General features: G+C 43.5%; 1 protein-coding gene across 1 annotated transcript in view; it reads right to left on the bottom strand.

The window, feature by feature from the left end:
- Positions 1-16539, bottom strand: part of ERICH3 (glutamate rich 3) — a 63286-nt gene that overhangs the window by 29434 nt on the left and 17313 nt on the right. Inside the window, 7 exon segments of the mRNA XM_030571895.1 lie at positions 467-765; positions 4870-5056; positions 6498-6678; positions 8813-9025; positions 11407-11568; positions 13702-13830; positions 15700-15771. Coding sequence (XP_030427755.1) covers positions 467-765; positions 4870-5056; positions 6498-6678; positions 8813-9025; positions 11407-11568; positions 13702-13830; positions 15700-15771 — 1243 coding nt within the window.

Raw genomic sequence — 16539 nt, 5'->3', positions numbered from 1 at the left:
CACACACACACACACACACACACACACACACACACACACACACACACACACACACACACACTTCTTAAATCTCTGTCCTTCATTACCAGAGTAATCTGGAGTGGGGCAATTCCTACTTTGCCAGAGTAAACTGTCTGTATCAATGCACTTACACTGGTTGCTAAAGTCACAGTGTAAACAAAACCTTAAACTTAGATTATGAAAGATTTTGAAATCATATTTGCTGTTGTTACTTTCTGTAGCCCAGAACCACAGGGAGTGCATCAAGACCCTTGGTGCGAGGCACAAACACACTGCAAGAGTCAATCCTTGCCGTAAAATCATCCTGTCCAAACGGACAAGCTAGACATAGGCTGGGAGCTGGGAATAGAGCCCAGGTCTCCTGACTAGCAGTGCTATGCCCTCAACCATTAGACAATTCTGCCTCCCCATTTGTGTTCCTTAACAGGGCTTTTTCATACTGTACCATCTTTACTAGCAGTTTCCTGGTCATCTTCAGACTCATCCTCAGGTCCTTCTTGTGTTTCTTCTTCTCTTTCCTCCTCTCCAATTTCCACGCTGTCCTCTGCAGGCTCCTGACCCTCTCCGTGAGCTGATGAAATTTCAACTGTCGAGTGTTTGGTCACCTCTTGCTCAATGCTGCCCTCACTTGGCTCATTGTTCTCTTCATCCTTCATGGAATCCTCTTGCTTTTCTCCATAGTCTTCCTTCATCTTTTTCTTTGGAGGAGAGGGTTTTTTGTCCAGGCCCATTGCAATAATACACCTAACAAAAACAACACGAGAAACTTGGAAACTACACATTTGTCCTTCCATAACCTGCCATATGCCTAGTGAGTTAAAAATAAAATTAAATACATTGTCCTGTGCCTCAGGTTCACCACCTCTAAATATGGGACAATAACATTTACCCTCTTCTGTAAAGCACTTTTGAATCCAAAGGGTTAAAAAACCCTTTGAAGCAAATCCTGGTCCTGCTCTCCCATACAGTACTGCATCAGTACTGCTACTGCACTGAGCTACTCTCCAGGACTTTCACTGCACTGCGGCAGTGTCCACACAGCATGTTATTGTCATGTTGCTGTAGATTCACACCCTGGCTTGCCGTACAGCTACTTGCTGGGTAGACAAGCCCCAAATTGCATCTTTATAGGTGCACTTTGGCCAACTAGCAATGGGCTGAACAGAGATCTGGGACCATGCTGCTGAGAGACAGAACGCTCCCTACTTGCTTCCCTCCTTAACACCTCTGAACATTGCAGCTATGCCAATATAACTTAAGTGTAGACCAAGCCCAATTCCTCTTTTTCTCCCTCCCGCTAGTTTTTTTTTTAAACAATTCTTAATGCTGCTTTAACCTCCACCAACCAACCCTGCTTCCTCACCTGCCTCCCACATATTGAAAGATTTCTTAGTTCATAGCAGATGGCGTTTGCTTCAGAATTCTGGTACAATACAGGAAATTTTGCACAACATAATATGGATCCTGGGGATATTTTGGGGCCTGATCTACACATAAAACATAGATCAAACTAGCTACATCATTTAAGGGTGTGAAAAGAATTCACACCCCTGAGAGATGCAGTTAAGCTGACCAAGGCCCAGTACAGAGGCTGCAAGCAATTCTTCGGTCAACTTAGCTACCACGTCTCAAGCAGGCGGATTAACTACAAAAATGGAAAAAAAACCTGTCACTGTAGCAAGTACCTACATTACATCACCACAATGGCACAGTGCTGTAGCTGTGCCACTGTAGTGTAGACATTACCCAGAGGCTCAGTGCCAAGGCCTAGTGAAGAATGAAAACCCCACTCTGCTTATTCCTTTTTCTTTCCTCAAGACAACTCTTCTAGAGCTGATCCCTCTCCCTTACTCTCAGCAGTTCTCCCCATAGCCATGAACCCCTTCCTATACCTTTCATTCCCTTCCTAGAACACTATGACCTCTCCAACAGCTCTTCTTACATAAAGCTTTCATACAGCAATCCCTCATGCTAACCCTTTCTACCGCTGCTTCTAACCTGCCGTGAGATATCCTAGAGACTTCCAAGGCTAGAATTTCAGAAACTGACTTCCAATTTTGTGAACACAAAATGTAGGTGCGAATAATTGTGTTAGGCATTCTGTCCTCTCCATTATTAGTGCCCATAGTTTCCTAAAGGTCATTGAGATATTGGAGTTCCTATGTGCATGTGCCCAGCTATCTAGGGCTTCAAGTTTACAGTGAGCTCTGCATAGATTAACCCCAGCATCCAGGCAGAACCTATTGTGGAATCAGGGGCAAAGTCACTCAGGGCTTGACTGAAAACCCATGGAAATCAATGGGAAACTTCACTGAGCATGACATCTGTGGACACAAAATCACGCCCAAAATTATTTGTGCTCACAATTTTGCCCCTCTAAACGTACAAGGGTAAAGCAGGACTTTATGGGATGTGACTTGTTGGGGACATGAAAATACAGCTGTAACTGCTGGGAAAGGAACCTACAAACGGGCATCTTTAGGTCAATAGCTAGATTTGGGTGGGCTGGTGGAAGAAAGAAGAATTTCATTAATCATTGGGTTTTTTCCAATATGAATGAATCTGCACCATTTCTCCAGGCTCATATCATTTTAGATAAAAAGAATTCACTTTCTTGCCACACACATGTGCACACAGAAAGGCTGAGATTTGAGCTAGTTTGGCTATTTACTGAAACAGTACCTCCATCCTAATTCAGCTGCTTTTCACTCCTCAGAAAACCTTGTCACGGGAACTATAGCAGAACATTTACATAAATCATGTAAATGTTAGTCTGAAGTGGAAAGACATGGAATTTTTCCTCAGAATTTAGTGTTTATCTAAAAAGTTAGTTTGGCTCTATGGGGGGTTCCCCTCTCTCCGCTTCCCCCACTGCATCCAACTGCTTATTGTTGTTTTAAAAATATATTATGAAAAGAATAATAATTATACGTGGCAGCAGCAGTTCTATTGTGTGACACTGCCTTGAAAATCCAGAAGATTTTTTTTTTTAATTAAAACTGAAACTTCTTGGCATGCGCTGCAGCTGTTGATCATGGCATTGTCTTTGGCCATGAACAAACAAAATGCTCTGTTGTGCTCATATTTGTTTTCTGCGTCCTGGGCAATGTCCTATATTGGCTACTCTGCAGCCAGGGAAATTACTGTGGACTTCAAATGCTGAGGCAGAGTTGTGCTCCTGCATCTAAGATTTTGTTCTTGTTGTTTTAATTATGTATCTAGCTTGCATGTTGGCCTAGAAAAACCTTAAGAATACAACTGAGTGTAAACTGATTTAGTGATGTCTGCCTGAGTCAACAATAGGTCTGAGAGACAGGAATGACTCACTGAGAGGAATGGATTGTTAACTCTGGAACCTACAGATAAGTAACAATGGCACCATTAAACTACGTCACTGCTTATCATTTTTAGCCTAAACATCCAGCTGACATACTTATCCAACAACGCCAAACCACCTTCTATGCCTCTCTGGTTGACAAAAGGCCCTTTTTGCTCCTTCCCATGCAAACATATATTCCAACTTCCCCCTGACAAATGCTCTGATGTAGCTATACATCTTCAGTTCAAAACTCTCTGGCATATTGAAAACAGAAAACATGGTTGTAACCCCAAAACCCCTCAGTATCAACTAGGAAAGGGGGTTAAAAGAATATCCTGATTCTGGTCTGTGCATTCTGGTTCAACAAAGAATGTCATGTGAGGTCTTAAATGAAAGTCAGGGTCACACACATTGTTAATATTGTTGTGAAATGTGTGGACAGTTACTATGTAAAGAGCTATGTGGGAATACTGAAAATATATTTAGATTCTGTATCACAGCAGAGGTGAAAAAACAGGTTTCTTGCCAGTCAAAAAATGTTTATTCACCTGTCTTTCTGTTGGTGTGTAAATTAAGCATGGTAAGCTAACACATTGGAGGGTATTTACATACAAAGTCAACAGAAAGATGTGAAGTCAACAAGGAAGAACACACAGCAGAGGAAAAGAACTTTATCTTGAGATAAACTTCAAAAGGTTTGCTGAACTATATTTGAGGAACAAAGAAGATCCTCCGAACGGGCAGTGTGTAGACATTCATGAAAACAGGAGCCCCACCAGCCTGGGTTGAACACGCTGCAAAAGGCTTCGGGTGAGATGAACTTCATTAAACAGGAGGTTAATCTACTAGTTAAGTTTAACCTCTAGAAAGTGTGTGATGGTTTTATTTTATAGGTAAACCCTCGTTTCCATTATCCTTACTCACAGTCTCTTGAATCTTTGATAATAAACTTCTTGTTGTTTTCATTATCAATGCTGTGGTATTAAGCAAGAAGCTGATCCTGAGTTGAATCCTACAAGCTGATGTGTACACTGTTCCCTTGGGGACAACCAACCTTGGTATTTCTGTGAGTGGCAAGGGGGCTGGATACTACAGGGGAATGCTGCAAAGGGGCTCAGGGACTGGGGTACACCAACTGTTAACCTGCATGGCAAAGTGAGGACTGGCGTAGCCCAGAGGAGAAGGCTTGTGGTGTCAAGGAACAGATACCCAGTTCAACACAAGCAAGTCTCCTCACACTGGAGGCATGGGAGGTAACATGGTGACTCAGTCCTGGGGACCCTGAGAACTGTCATAATGGGGACAATGTAAAAAAAATCAACTGACTTCAATAGGAGATTGCCTATGGGAAGATTGCAAGAGTAGATCCAATATTCAGATGATATAACTGGTTTCAAGACATGGGAGGCAATAGATCCCCATTCATCTGAGATGTGGCCTGGGCTCTGGAGAGAGCAATGGGTGAAATGTTTGATAGATGCTTTAAAAAAGCGGGGAAAGTTTTGTGGTCTAAACACTTGTGAGCATACCTATAGCAAGGAGATGCTCTATCCACATTCACAAAGCCAAAGTATCCATGCTTGCCTCCCAATCTCACACCCTTCCGATGCTTGTATTCGCAGCAGGAGCTCAGCCTGTCCATCTGTATCCCATTGAGGAAAAAGGTGAGACTGAAGGGGAAACCATGATGCCGCTTTGAGGTAAAGTGAAAAGTCTCTGTAATTGGGGAGAGAATGGGGTTAATGCTTTATTGACAGTCTGCGTCCAGTGACCTCCATTTTGTCTGCATATGTGCCAAAACTATGGATCCTGTGAGATCAGGCTCTATGCCTCTCATCTGCATTAAAGACCATTATGTTGTGAAATTCCACCTGCTGATATCCACAAAAATCATGCTTGTCCTCACCCCCAGCGCAGCATCCTGCAGGTGCTGTAACATAACCGTGGTCAGCTAGGACAGTGTCACTGCAGCCATGCAAACCTTCACAGCTGCAGGAAGGATAGAACCCTGAGCCTCCCATCTCAAAAACTCAGGCCCCTACTACCTGATTTGCAGAAAGATATCCATTAGCTATTAGCTAGCGGTACAGGGCTTATGACACACAGCTGAACAGTGCTAATTCTCTCCAGCAAATGGCAGTAGCACACATACATAGCTCTTTATCATATTCAGTGAAAATCAGAAGCAAAACACAATCAGTTACATACAACTGATTGAGTGAAACAGAACTGCTGGTTCAAATGCTTCTCTCAATTGGAAGACTAAAATCACCCCTTCAGCAATAGTAGTCATCATTTCAGGTTACAGAGACTCATTAGCATGGCACCATGGGTGGGCTGTGCTGCTCCTGGGTATAGGCTTTATGCAGAGGAACTCCATAACATTGGCAGTGATGGGAAGAAGTCTTCCTCCAATCCCCAGGCTGGAATAAGGATTGTGATCTGTGGTAATCCTCCCCTCCTTAATTTTAGATGCCCCTCCTTCCTCCACAGTCAGCTAGGCAGAACCGAAACCGTGTACAATTGTGTGATGTATAGTGATTGTGGAGAACTCCCTTGTGCCTGCACCACAACCACTCATGCAGGAGAACAACTGTGATTTCATTGCATCTGAGGACTTCTGATCTTAACCTAGAGGGATTTTCAGCTATCAGGAATAGTAGATTCCCAGGGCTGATTCTCCTCTCACTCTTGATACACCAGAGTAACTCTAGTGAAGTCTATGGAGTCACACCAGCATAAAACGGCTCAGAATCAGACTCCCAGAATATAATTTTCCTTCTGGAACAATAAAAAGCATACACTGATGTATTACTGCTACTCAGAAACAGATAATTTAGTATTCAGGGACAGTTTACTCCTGCAAAGCTTTTATTGACCATACATCTCTATCCACAAATTAATCTAACCCACAGTATTTTGTTAAATCACTCCTCTAAATTCCTTCTTCCATAATTTGCAAAAGTAATTGCAGCCTCATTTTCAATCATGGAACAGTAAATCTCGATTTAGGTTGGAGGCAGCTGGTTTATAAGTCCCTGGATGTGCATATCTTGAGTGAGCTCAGCTGAAATGACTTTGATATCACATCAACAGTGTATCCAGAAAATAAGATGTTGCCAGAATTAAAATGAACGCCTCAACTTTTAATCCTTACCTCCTTCCAGTAGCTTGCCTTTGTAGACACAAAGGTTTTCTCCTCCACAATGTTGCTGATAGACTTTGATTTCATCTCTGTAATCAGTGTCATCATGAGACAAGTGCACACTTTTTCCTAAGTAGATCATTGTAACAGATGCATTGCTGTGTAATGAGGGCTTATGGAATTTTCCCGAGTCCTACAACAGGAGCACAAAAAATGCATTCAATAACCAGACTCCTAACTAGAGGTGAACAAAGGGGCAGCACTGGTGAGACATTTTTAAAGTGTTCATTCACCTCTTTTTCTCTCACTGAATTTAACCTTCCTGAACTGCAAACAGATCAAATTGTTGTGTCTAATCCAGGGCCTTGATTCAGACTCTATGTAACACTCCAGTGGTGCGAAGGGGCCTTCCGGCTGCCTTACTGAGTCAGCTGAGGATTCCCTGGCATGGGGACATTGGGCATATCACGAATGTACATGGGAGAAGGGGGCATGGCCAGAGCACTGCTGGACTCCAGCAGTCCCCAGATGGCGTAATAGACCCTTAGGCCAATCTAGCTGGAATTTGCTAAAAAAAAGCACTGTGGCTGCTCTTACACACACTTGGGCAACCCAGCAGATCAGGGATGTGCAAAGGTAGCATACAGCTAGGTTTGCCCATCACCTAGGGTCCTGCATTGAGCACAGCTCCACCAGACCCAAGGATCAGGTCTTGTGTGTCTTTACCAAACATAGACTGTCCAGATAGATGAATTATATTTCCTTTGATCTGGCAAATGCTTATCCAAATCTGAAATTACCAAACCTGTATTTGGTATCCAAAACCCAAATCAGCTGTCCTCCCAGCTATAGATCTAACATCTAAATAGTTCCTGTATGTCAGTTTACTTTTCGAACAGAATCCATTTAAAATTCCTCCCTTCTCTTTGCAAAGAAATTCTAGTTAGAGCAGCGTGAACTTTACATAGCAAAGCATGTATTTAATTTCATGTTTCCATTTGTGAATGCTCTGCAAGCAGCCTTTGATTGTTATTAATTTGTACACTATTAAAAATTCTTTGATTAGGGTTTTATGTGGGAAAAAAAAGGTTCAGCCTCTGAGCTCTTCATGATTCACTATGGTCCTGATTCAGCAAGACACACAAGTATGTGGCTAACTTCAAGCATGTAGGTAGACCGCAAATTTAATCTGTTTCTGCTCTCTCTTATGACATCGTAGAAAGGGATGGGGCATTTTCCAGCACAGCTGCTGACTGAGGGCTTTTAAGAACAATCTTGCCCTGGTAGGGAGATGGACCAGATGATCCAATCCGTCTGTTCCACATTTGCCTTGTATTATTCTGACTATAATGTGGGCTTAAGCATGAAGCCCCCATACTGGCAAGCTCTTATGGAAGTTAATGGTAGTTCTGCCTGAGAAAGGACTGAGTCCTTTACGCCAGGGACCTGCACCATAAAAGCCAATTTTTCAGTTCTTCTGTGGCATGGAAACCTAATACATTGTTTAGCTGAATGGGGCTATCAATGGGTTCGGTGGGGTACAACGACAAATCATGAGTAGATTATTCTCCCAACATTCTGATCTTGATTCTGTGAACACACCTACTTGTTAAATGGTTTGATACACTTGATTCGCTTTAACAAATGATTTTAGATTCATGTCTGTGAACACATGTAAAACCACTCTCTTCACTGGAAATGCTTTATAGATGGATCCTTGGAAAGAGCTCACAAAACAAAACAATCAAAAGTTGGGTTTTCAGGAGTACACCAAGCTTTAAATAGGGGTGGGGAGGAGGACAAAAACAGGCAGGGTCTAGCTGCTGCTTCTAGTTTTTGAGTTGGTTCACTTCCAAGTGATGATTTCAGTCCTGCTCAGTTGAATTAGTGCCTGCCTGGTTATTAATATATTTGATTAAACTAATTTGACTGTGGAAAACAATTCCAGGCTACTGCATTGAATAGAAGACAATACAATATCTCAGCACAGCATGAAAGCAAACATGTAGGAACAGATTGTGCCATCAAGCACTCTCCAAACTAGAGCTCCAACTCAGATTTGCACTGTAACTCTGGCACTGACAAAACTCTGAGGGTGCACAGCCTTGGGTATGTGCCCCCAGCACTGGCCCTGGTCTGCTGATCTTGCCGCTCTCTGGCCCCTTGAGGAGGCTGGCACTACTTCCACTGCTAACCAGATTCAGCATGTCTTGAATCACTTCACTGCCTCTTCATGCTCTCAAGACAGTATATCTGGTAAAACCACCTCTGGAGCAAGAAATATAGCCATCGGGGTGAGGGGGTGGAAAAGAGATCACATACTGTACCTTTGTTAACAGCTGCTCGAAGCCATTTGGTGCAGTGGTCGGGCGAAAGCGCCTGCCCCTGGAAGTCCCATGCCTAACTCCCTTTACGTTATCTCCTTTTTGGGGTGGAGGTGGCACCGGTATCACGTAATTGTTAATGATGGGAAGTTGATATGGGGATAATCCAGGTGAATAATCCACTGAGTTCATAAGCCTCATCATGCTTTTCTCTCCCTGCAATCACATTTAACCACGTCAAACCCAAGTTTGTGCAAACACTGAGCCTGCTCAGCACAACTCGGGACCATCCTGGATGTACATGATCTGACTCTTCCTTCCATTTTACATTCACATTTTCAAACAGGGGCCTCTAAATCGGTGCCCACAAATTTGCTTGCGAAATGATTCGTGCAAGCAAAACCCTGAATATGAATCTGGAAGCACAGCTAGAGGACCTGGGTCCAGGTCCCTTGAAAATTTAACCCAAGAACTGATTAAAAAAATTTTAAATTGTGTATTACTTATGATCCTAGCAGACTCTTAACCACAGCCAGCCAGAATAGTGAATGAATTAACAGTGCTTTTGCAGTACTAATTTCCTTTCATTTGTGGGGCAGAAACTAAGGAGTTTCATAAAATTATTGGGCACAAAATTATCTCAGTGTTTTTCAAATGACTTTACTTCTCCTCCAGGATGAAATTCATCCAAAGGCACAGGAGCCAAAGGCCCTGGAGCAGGAGGCAGGTGTACAGAAGTAACTCAGACCCTTGCAGGTGTTGGAACTGGGCTCTGCAGCAGGTCCACATAAACCATCCCATCTGAGAGCTGGCAGTCATGGGAGCCGGCTGGGAGAAGGGCTGATGGTCCATGATAACTTACTGTAGTACCTTCCAGTGCCTGCACAAGGGTCACAGCCCCCGAACCACTCATACCTTTACCAACATAAATCCTATTAACTTCATTTTTTTCAAAGCTATGGGAGAAGGGCTGAATTTCCCCCTTTAGGTAATTACATATCCATGTGAGCAGGTTCCACTAGTCTGAGCAGCTCCCCTTCTCTATTCCTACTTCTTTGGCTTAGGAGGAGTTGTGGTGAGGAAAGGAGAGGAGGTTGCTGCTCCTTTACAGCTGTGTATGGTGAAGGGGAGGCTTTGCTGGGATCATACAATATAGGACTGGAAGTGACCTTGAGAGGTTATCTAGTCCAGTCCCCTGCACTCACAGCAGGACTAAGTATTATCTAGACCATCCCTGACAGGTGTTTGTCTAACCTGCTCCTTAAAATCTCCAGTGATGGAGATTCCACAACCTCCCTAAGCAATTTAACCCAGTGGTTAACTACCCTGATAGTTAGGAAGTTTTTCCTAATGTCCAACCTAACTGTCCTTGCTGTAATTTAAGCCCATTGCTTCTTGTCCTATCCTCAGAGGTTAATTTCTCTCCCTCCTCCTTGTAACATCCTTTTAAGTGTTTGAAAAGTGTGCTTGAAAAGTGTTATCATGTCCATCCGTCCCCCTTCTCCCCCCCTCCAGTCTTCTCTTCTCCATACTAAATGAACCCAATTTTTTCAATCTTCCCTCATAGGTCATGTTTTTTAGGTTATTAATCATTTTTGTTGCTTTTCTCTGGACTTTCTCCAATTTGACCACATCTTTCCTGAAATGTGGCACCCAGAACTGGACACAATTCCCCAGCTGAGGCCTAATCAGCACTGAGTAGAGTGGAAGAATTACTTCTTGCATCTTTCTTACAACACTCCTGGTAATACATCCTAGAATGTGGTTTGGGTTTTTTTGCAACGGTGTTACACTGTTGACTCATATTTAGCGCGTGATCCACTAGGACCCCTAGGTCCCTTTCCACAGTCTAGGCAGTCATTTCCTATTTTGTATGTGTGCAAGTGGTTGTCCTATCCTAAGTGGAGTACTTTGCATTTGTCCTTATTGAATTTCATCTTATTTTCTTCAGACCACTTCTCCAGTTTGTCCAGATTATTTTGAATTATAATCCTATCCTCCAAAGTACTTGCAAGCCCTTCCAGCAGGGCATCATCTGCAAACTTTATAAGTGTACTCTCTCTACTATTACCTAAATCATTGATGAAGATATTGAACAGAACCAGACCCAGACCTGATCCCTGCGGGACCCCACTTGATATGTGCCTTCCACCTTGACTATGAACAACTGATAACTACTCTCTGGGAATGGTTTTCAACCAATTATGCACCTATCTTACAGTAGCTCCATCTAGATCCTCTACAAATACCCTCAGCTGTCCTTGTTAAGAGGTAGGCACTCCCCCTATAGAAAATCTCCACAGAGAGTGAAAAACTTATATGCAAAGACTACTCTATAGAAAAAGCATCCACTGTGTTTTTCAGTGCTGTGATCCAGGTCTGAATATGAAGTCAGTAGGACAATGTCTTTTGCAAAACAAAAGGAAGGGAAAGAAGGAAAGTCTGAACAAAAAGCTGATGATAAATAATTATGCATTAAACACAGTCTGTGGTTCACGATTCTGAGATGTACAGTATTAGTCTACTTTTAAGTCATTCTTTCTGATGCGTTCCTGAAACTATGTAATTCTCATAAAAATAAACAAACAAGGGCTAACCCCATTAGGAAACTGATGATCATGTTCAAGTTCCAAGAGCTTTTGTTTGGATCTGGAAGAAGTCCTGAGTGTGGATCCTGCTGTAGGATATCCAGGAAGTGGCTGTAGTCGGACGGGGCGTTGCATATTTCCTAGTGCTGTGTTTGGCCGAGGAGAGGAAGACTGGACAATTGAAATAAGAGAAGAGCTCTTTAAAATGAGCATTCATGCACATTCCAGAACCTAGAAGTAATCCAATAAGGCAGTGGGTCTCAACCTTTCCATACTACTGTACCCTTTCAGAAGTCTGATTTCAGCCCTAGGCTGTGGGGCTTTGGCTTCAGCGTGTATCTTAGCTTTGTGAGGCCCCTGCTTGCCACCCCATAACGCCAGCCCTGTAATTGTGGCCCTGCCTAAACCCATCCTGTGACCCCCCAGGGGTCAGCTCTCCCAGGTTGAGAAACAATGATATAGTATACAGAGCAGTATAAACAAGTCATTGTCTGTATTACATTTTAGCTTGCACTGACTTTGCTGGTGCTTTTTATGTAGCCTGCTGTAAAACTAGGCAAATATCTAGATGAGTTGATGTACCCCCGGAAGATCTCTGTGCACCCCCAGGGGTACATGTACCGCTGGTGGAGAACCACTGCAATAAGGGACTCAGTACCATTATAGATGAACCTTTAACCTGTTATTTAATCAAGCCCTTGAAATTTGACATGTAGATTTCTTGTAAAATAAAGGTGAGTAGAAACGTGTCTTTACGAAAATAGGCCTTACAACAGGGTAGAAAGTGCATAATCCCAAAATACAAATCTCTTGAGGACACAAAAAAGTTATTGATCAAAATTTTAAAAACTGACAATAAAATATGGGTCCCTAAGTTGAGAGACATTAAGAAATCATGACTTTCAGAAAGAGCTGAAAACCTTCCCTCTGAAGATCATGTCCCCTTAAGGTGTCTCAAATTGGGCACCCAAAACCTGGAGCACCCAAAATCACTATTCACTTCTGTATGCAGTGTAGTTGTAGCTGTGTCTGTCCCAGGGTATTCGAGAGGTAAGGTGGGTGAGGTAATATCGTCCAATGGGCCAACTTCTGTTGGTCTAATGGAACAGGGGTGCCCAACTTATGAACAGCGGCCTGCTTCAGCACGACATACTAGTGGCTGGTTCAGTCGCATATGGTCGTCTTGTTTACACCATTTTAGTTTACACACGTGTGAAAATAGACACTAACCTGAACTTAAAATATCAATCAGTACAGAGGACTTTAAATCTTAGGACTAGACTACACTAGTAGCACAGATGTAATGCATCTGGTGCCAATGTTCTATGCCGATGGGAGAGAGCTTTCCCATCAGTATAATAAAACCACCTCCACAAGAGGCAGTAGCTATGTGGGCAGGAGAAGCTCTCCCACTGACATTGCGCTGTCCACACCAGCTCTTAGATCGGTGTAACTTACGTCACTCGGGAATGGTTTATTCACACCCCTCAGTGACATAACTTATGCCAACATTAACAAGTCCTTATTAAAATATGTAAAATCTGTTTGGCCCACACAAGATTGTGCTTAGGTTTATGTGGCCCTCCTGTGTAATAAGGCTGGGCACCACTGCAATAGAAGATATTACCTCACCCACCGTGTCTCTCTATTCACTTCTGAAAAGTCTTGACTGTAATCTAGCTTTTTCTATTGTCAGTTAACAATGCTGCCCACTTGTGATTATAACGAGCTTATTGCCACTCTCCCAGCTTTGGCATTGGATAAAGATGTCCAAAATTTAGACCACTTAGGCTTTGTACACACTACAGCTTAGGTTGATATAAGTTATGTTGCTCAGAGGTGTGAATAAACCACCCCCTGTGAGCGTCGTAAGTTACACCGACCTAAGAGCCAGTGTGGACAGTGCTTTGTCGGCAGAAGAGCTTCTCCCATTGACATAGCTACCGCCACTCACGGAGATGGTTTTATTTGGCTGATGGACGAGCACTCTGCCATTGGCATGGAGCGTCTTCAGCAGATGTGCAGTGGTGGCACAGCCATGCGAGTAGACATGCCCACTGTCTCTCTAATACGTAGTGTAGTGATCTTGGACGGTAGTGCAAATAAAAAGAGGGAATTAAAGGTATTAAAACAAGTTTATCATGAAACAAATCCACCGTTCTCTCAGAACTGACATGCCGTTCTCCTCAATAAGGGCCTGATCCTACTCCCCTTGGAGCAATCAGGACAGTCAGTACTACAAAGTAGAGATGTAATAGGTGTCTGTAGAATGGTATAGGATTAGGGGTAGTTGATAAGACTCACTGATAGCGAGGGGCTGGATTGCTCTCCATCAACTAAAGCATGGCGCCCATAGTGATTTCTTGCGCCAGCAGGTGGATGTGGAGAGAGCAGAGGATTAATATCTTCCACTGATCTTCTTGATCGTCCCACCTAGAGGAAGAGAAAGTTATACATCTGAGCTCTTGGTGGGAGAGGAGGCTATAGATCCTTCATGGAACATTAACCCAGCCTTCTGCATCCACGAATAACTATCAGCTTTGGCAGGTGCTTAGATCATTATCCTTTAAATGGAAGAAGAGATCCAGGTCTGACACCAGAGCAGGAGGAAGGGGCAGATGAATAGAATGGGAGAGAAGCAAGGAGAAAAGAGAGAATGAGAATCGCCCATTCCTTTTGATTCCTGGGTCTGTTGCTTCTTTCCCATCTTTCTGTCCTTCCCCTTCTCCCTCCCCTTCCAGTCTTGTCCAAACACCTGATGAATCCTATCAGTTCCACTCCTCCACCCCTTGTTTCCATGTATGTTTTGAATCTCTGGTCTCTCCCTCTGTATTTCAGTCTCTTACACTTTGTTTTGTTTGAAGCCTCGTTTCTTTTCTGAAGTTAGAGGATCTTCTGCAATCCCCTACTTCCTTCCTTTGACATCTGTTTCCTCTTAAAGTCTCCATATTGTGGTGATTCTCCCTCTGGCAGTGAAGGGTTGGATGTGCCTTTACCCCTTATCCCTTTTACTGTCTAATCTCAGATCAGTTGCTGGCCAGATTAGTGGAAGATGGTGGAGAAAGATGTAAATTACACCTTCCTGCATCAGCCTGTCTCTTGACTCTCAAAGGGAATTAACCCCAATGGACAGAAGACAACCAGAACCAACCGTAGGGTTCCCACAGAGGGGAGCGTTTTAGTTCCTGGTCAGAAGTCCAAAATTACCCAGCACTGCAGCGGGCATTGTGCCATAAAGGGTCCTGAATATAAACTTGGGCAAACTTTAAAACCACAGCTTCTCTCCAGTACTTCCTGGACTGGAACCGAGGCTGTAAATATCACAGGATTGGTATTTTCATTTATTTTTCCTTCTCCCTGTCGCAACTGGAATGCAGAGAAAAGTGAAATTCAAACCCCTAAGAGGTTTGCATTCTTTCTGCAAGTCATCAAAGGACCAGACAGCTTCTTAACATCCCCAATGTTGCCAACTCTCATGATTGTCATGAGTCTCACAATAATTATTGTTTTCCTTAGAGACTCAGCTCCTGGAGTCAAGAGGATATGTGATTTCAGCCTTCATTCTTAAAGAAAAAGTCAGTTTCTAGCCCTCATGGCTGTGGAGAAAGTTTCAAAATGTGACCCCAGTGCACCCTAAGCGACCAAAAAGCAAAAGGCAAATAAAAAAAATATATAGAGATATACCTATCTCATAGAACTGGAAGGGACTCTGAAAGGTCATTGAGTCTGGTCCCCTGCCTTCACAGCAGGACCAAGTACCATCCCTGACAGATTTTTGGCCCCCTTAAAGAATGAACTCACAACCCTGGGTTTAATAGGCCAATGCTCAAACCACTGAGCTATCCCTCCTCCCAAAACAGAACACCCAATCTATTATTTTTACATACTCTCATGATTTTAAAGCCAATCTCCTAATTTTTTAACATGTGGGACTGGAAATACTGCATGCCCTCTGCTGTGTGTGCATTCTTACTGATAAAGAATAAGAGACCAACTGAGAAGATGGGATCCCCAGTACGGTCTTCTAAGTGCTCCAGCTAGGAGTTGAAGAAATTCAGCTGGAGAGATATTCATACCATGTGAGGTCTATGGTTTCTAGGCTAGAACAGAAACTGACTTCCAGGGGATTTCCACAAACCCAGTGGCTGCACCATCTAGCCCAAACACAGTGGTTCCAGAATAAGGACTCCTGAAGGGACTCTACCCCATCGTGGGGCTGGTTCTGATAAAAATCATGCTGAGGCAAGTAACAAAGAGCAAGTTTGCCAAGTGGCTCAGTACACTCACGTGACGCATCCTTACCTTGATTCTCTGAACCCGCTCCTTCCTCACAACATTTTCCAGTTTTCTTTTTATTTCTAGCTGATGATGACGCTGCCAGTGCAAGAAAGCCTATTAATTACCATAATGAGGTGTCAGTGAACACAAGGCTGAGCTCCAGCTTTGGGTATTTCTCATCTGCCCTCCTGGTTATTACACCCATTGATCACTGCTCAGTAACTATCACTGACTTGCCTTACACTTCAGCATGTGAAATCTTCCCTTTCCAACATTAACATTTTTAAAGCTATAGTGGCCCAGTCAGCTTTTACTTCTGCAGAGACTATTCCCCCGGCCAGGGCAGAATATAAAGGGCAGAATTGTATGGCCAGAGGGAACGTTGATGGGTTTTTTCCCTCTCTTTTGCTTAGAAAAGTTGCATGACAATCAGCTTAGTGAATACCACAGCCATAAACGTGTTTCATTATTTATATTAACCTGAACTGCTCTCCTATAGGAGATGGTATGTGCCTGCGGAAACGACCTTGCAATCTGCCTTGACGAGGGTGGGGGAAGGGGCAGGTAGCACATAGTTGTACTGCCTCAGGAACGGCCCAGGGCTCCCTCTTACTCCAGGGGGAAGTAATTGCTACTGGACTATAATTGTAACAGATTCCTTCCTCCTCCACTCGTTTGGGGGGTGGGACGGAGATAGGGAGCAACGCCTTTGCTGTGCCCGTTCTTCTCCTGTTGCACAGTGCCATCGCGTAGAGCCTGCACTTACCTAGTGGGAAACAGGCTGGAGAGAGGCCAGGAGCCAGAGATTTAGGGGGCTGCTGAGTAAGATACTGGGTCTGGTCTCATCCATCATGTCACTTAGGT

The sequence above is a fragment of the Gopherus evgoodei genome, chromosome 8 (assembly GCF_007399415.2).
Source record: "Gopherus evgoodei ecotype Sinaloan lineage chromosome 8, rGopEvg1_v1.p, whole genome shotgun sequence".
Taxonomy (NCBI): domain Eukaryota; kingdom Metazoa; phylum Chordata; order Testudines; family Testudinidae; genus Gopherus; species Gopherus evgoodei.
Note: the sequence above shows the minus strand (reverse complement) of the source record. Positions and strands in the feature narration are given on the sequence as shown.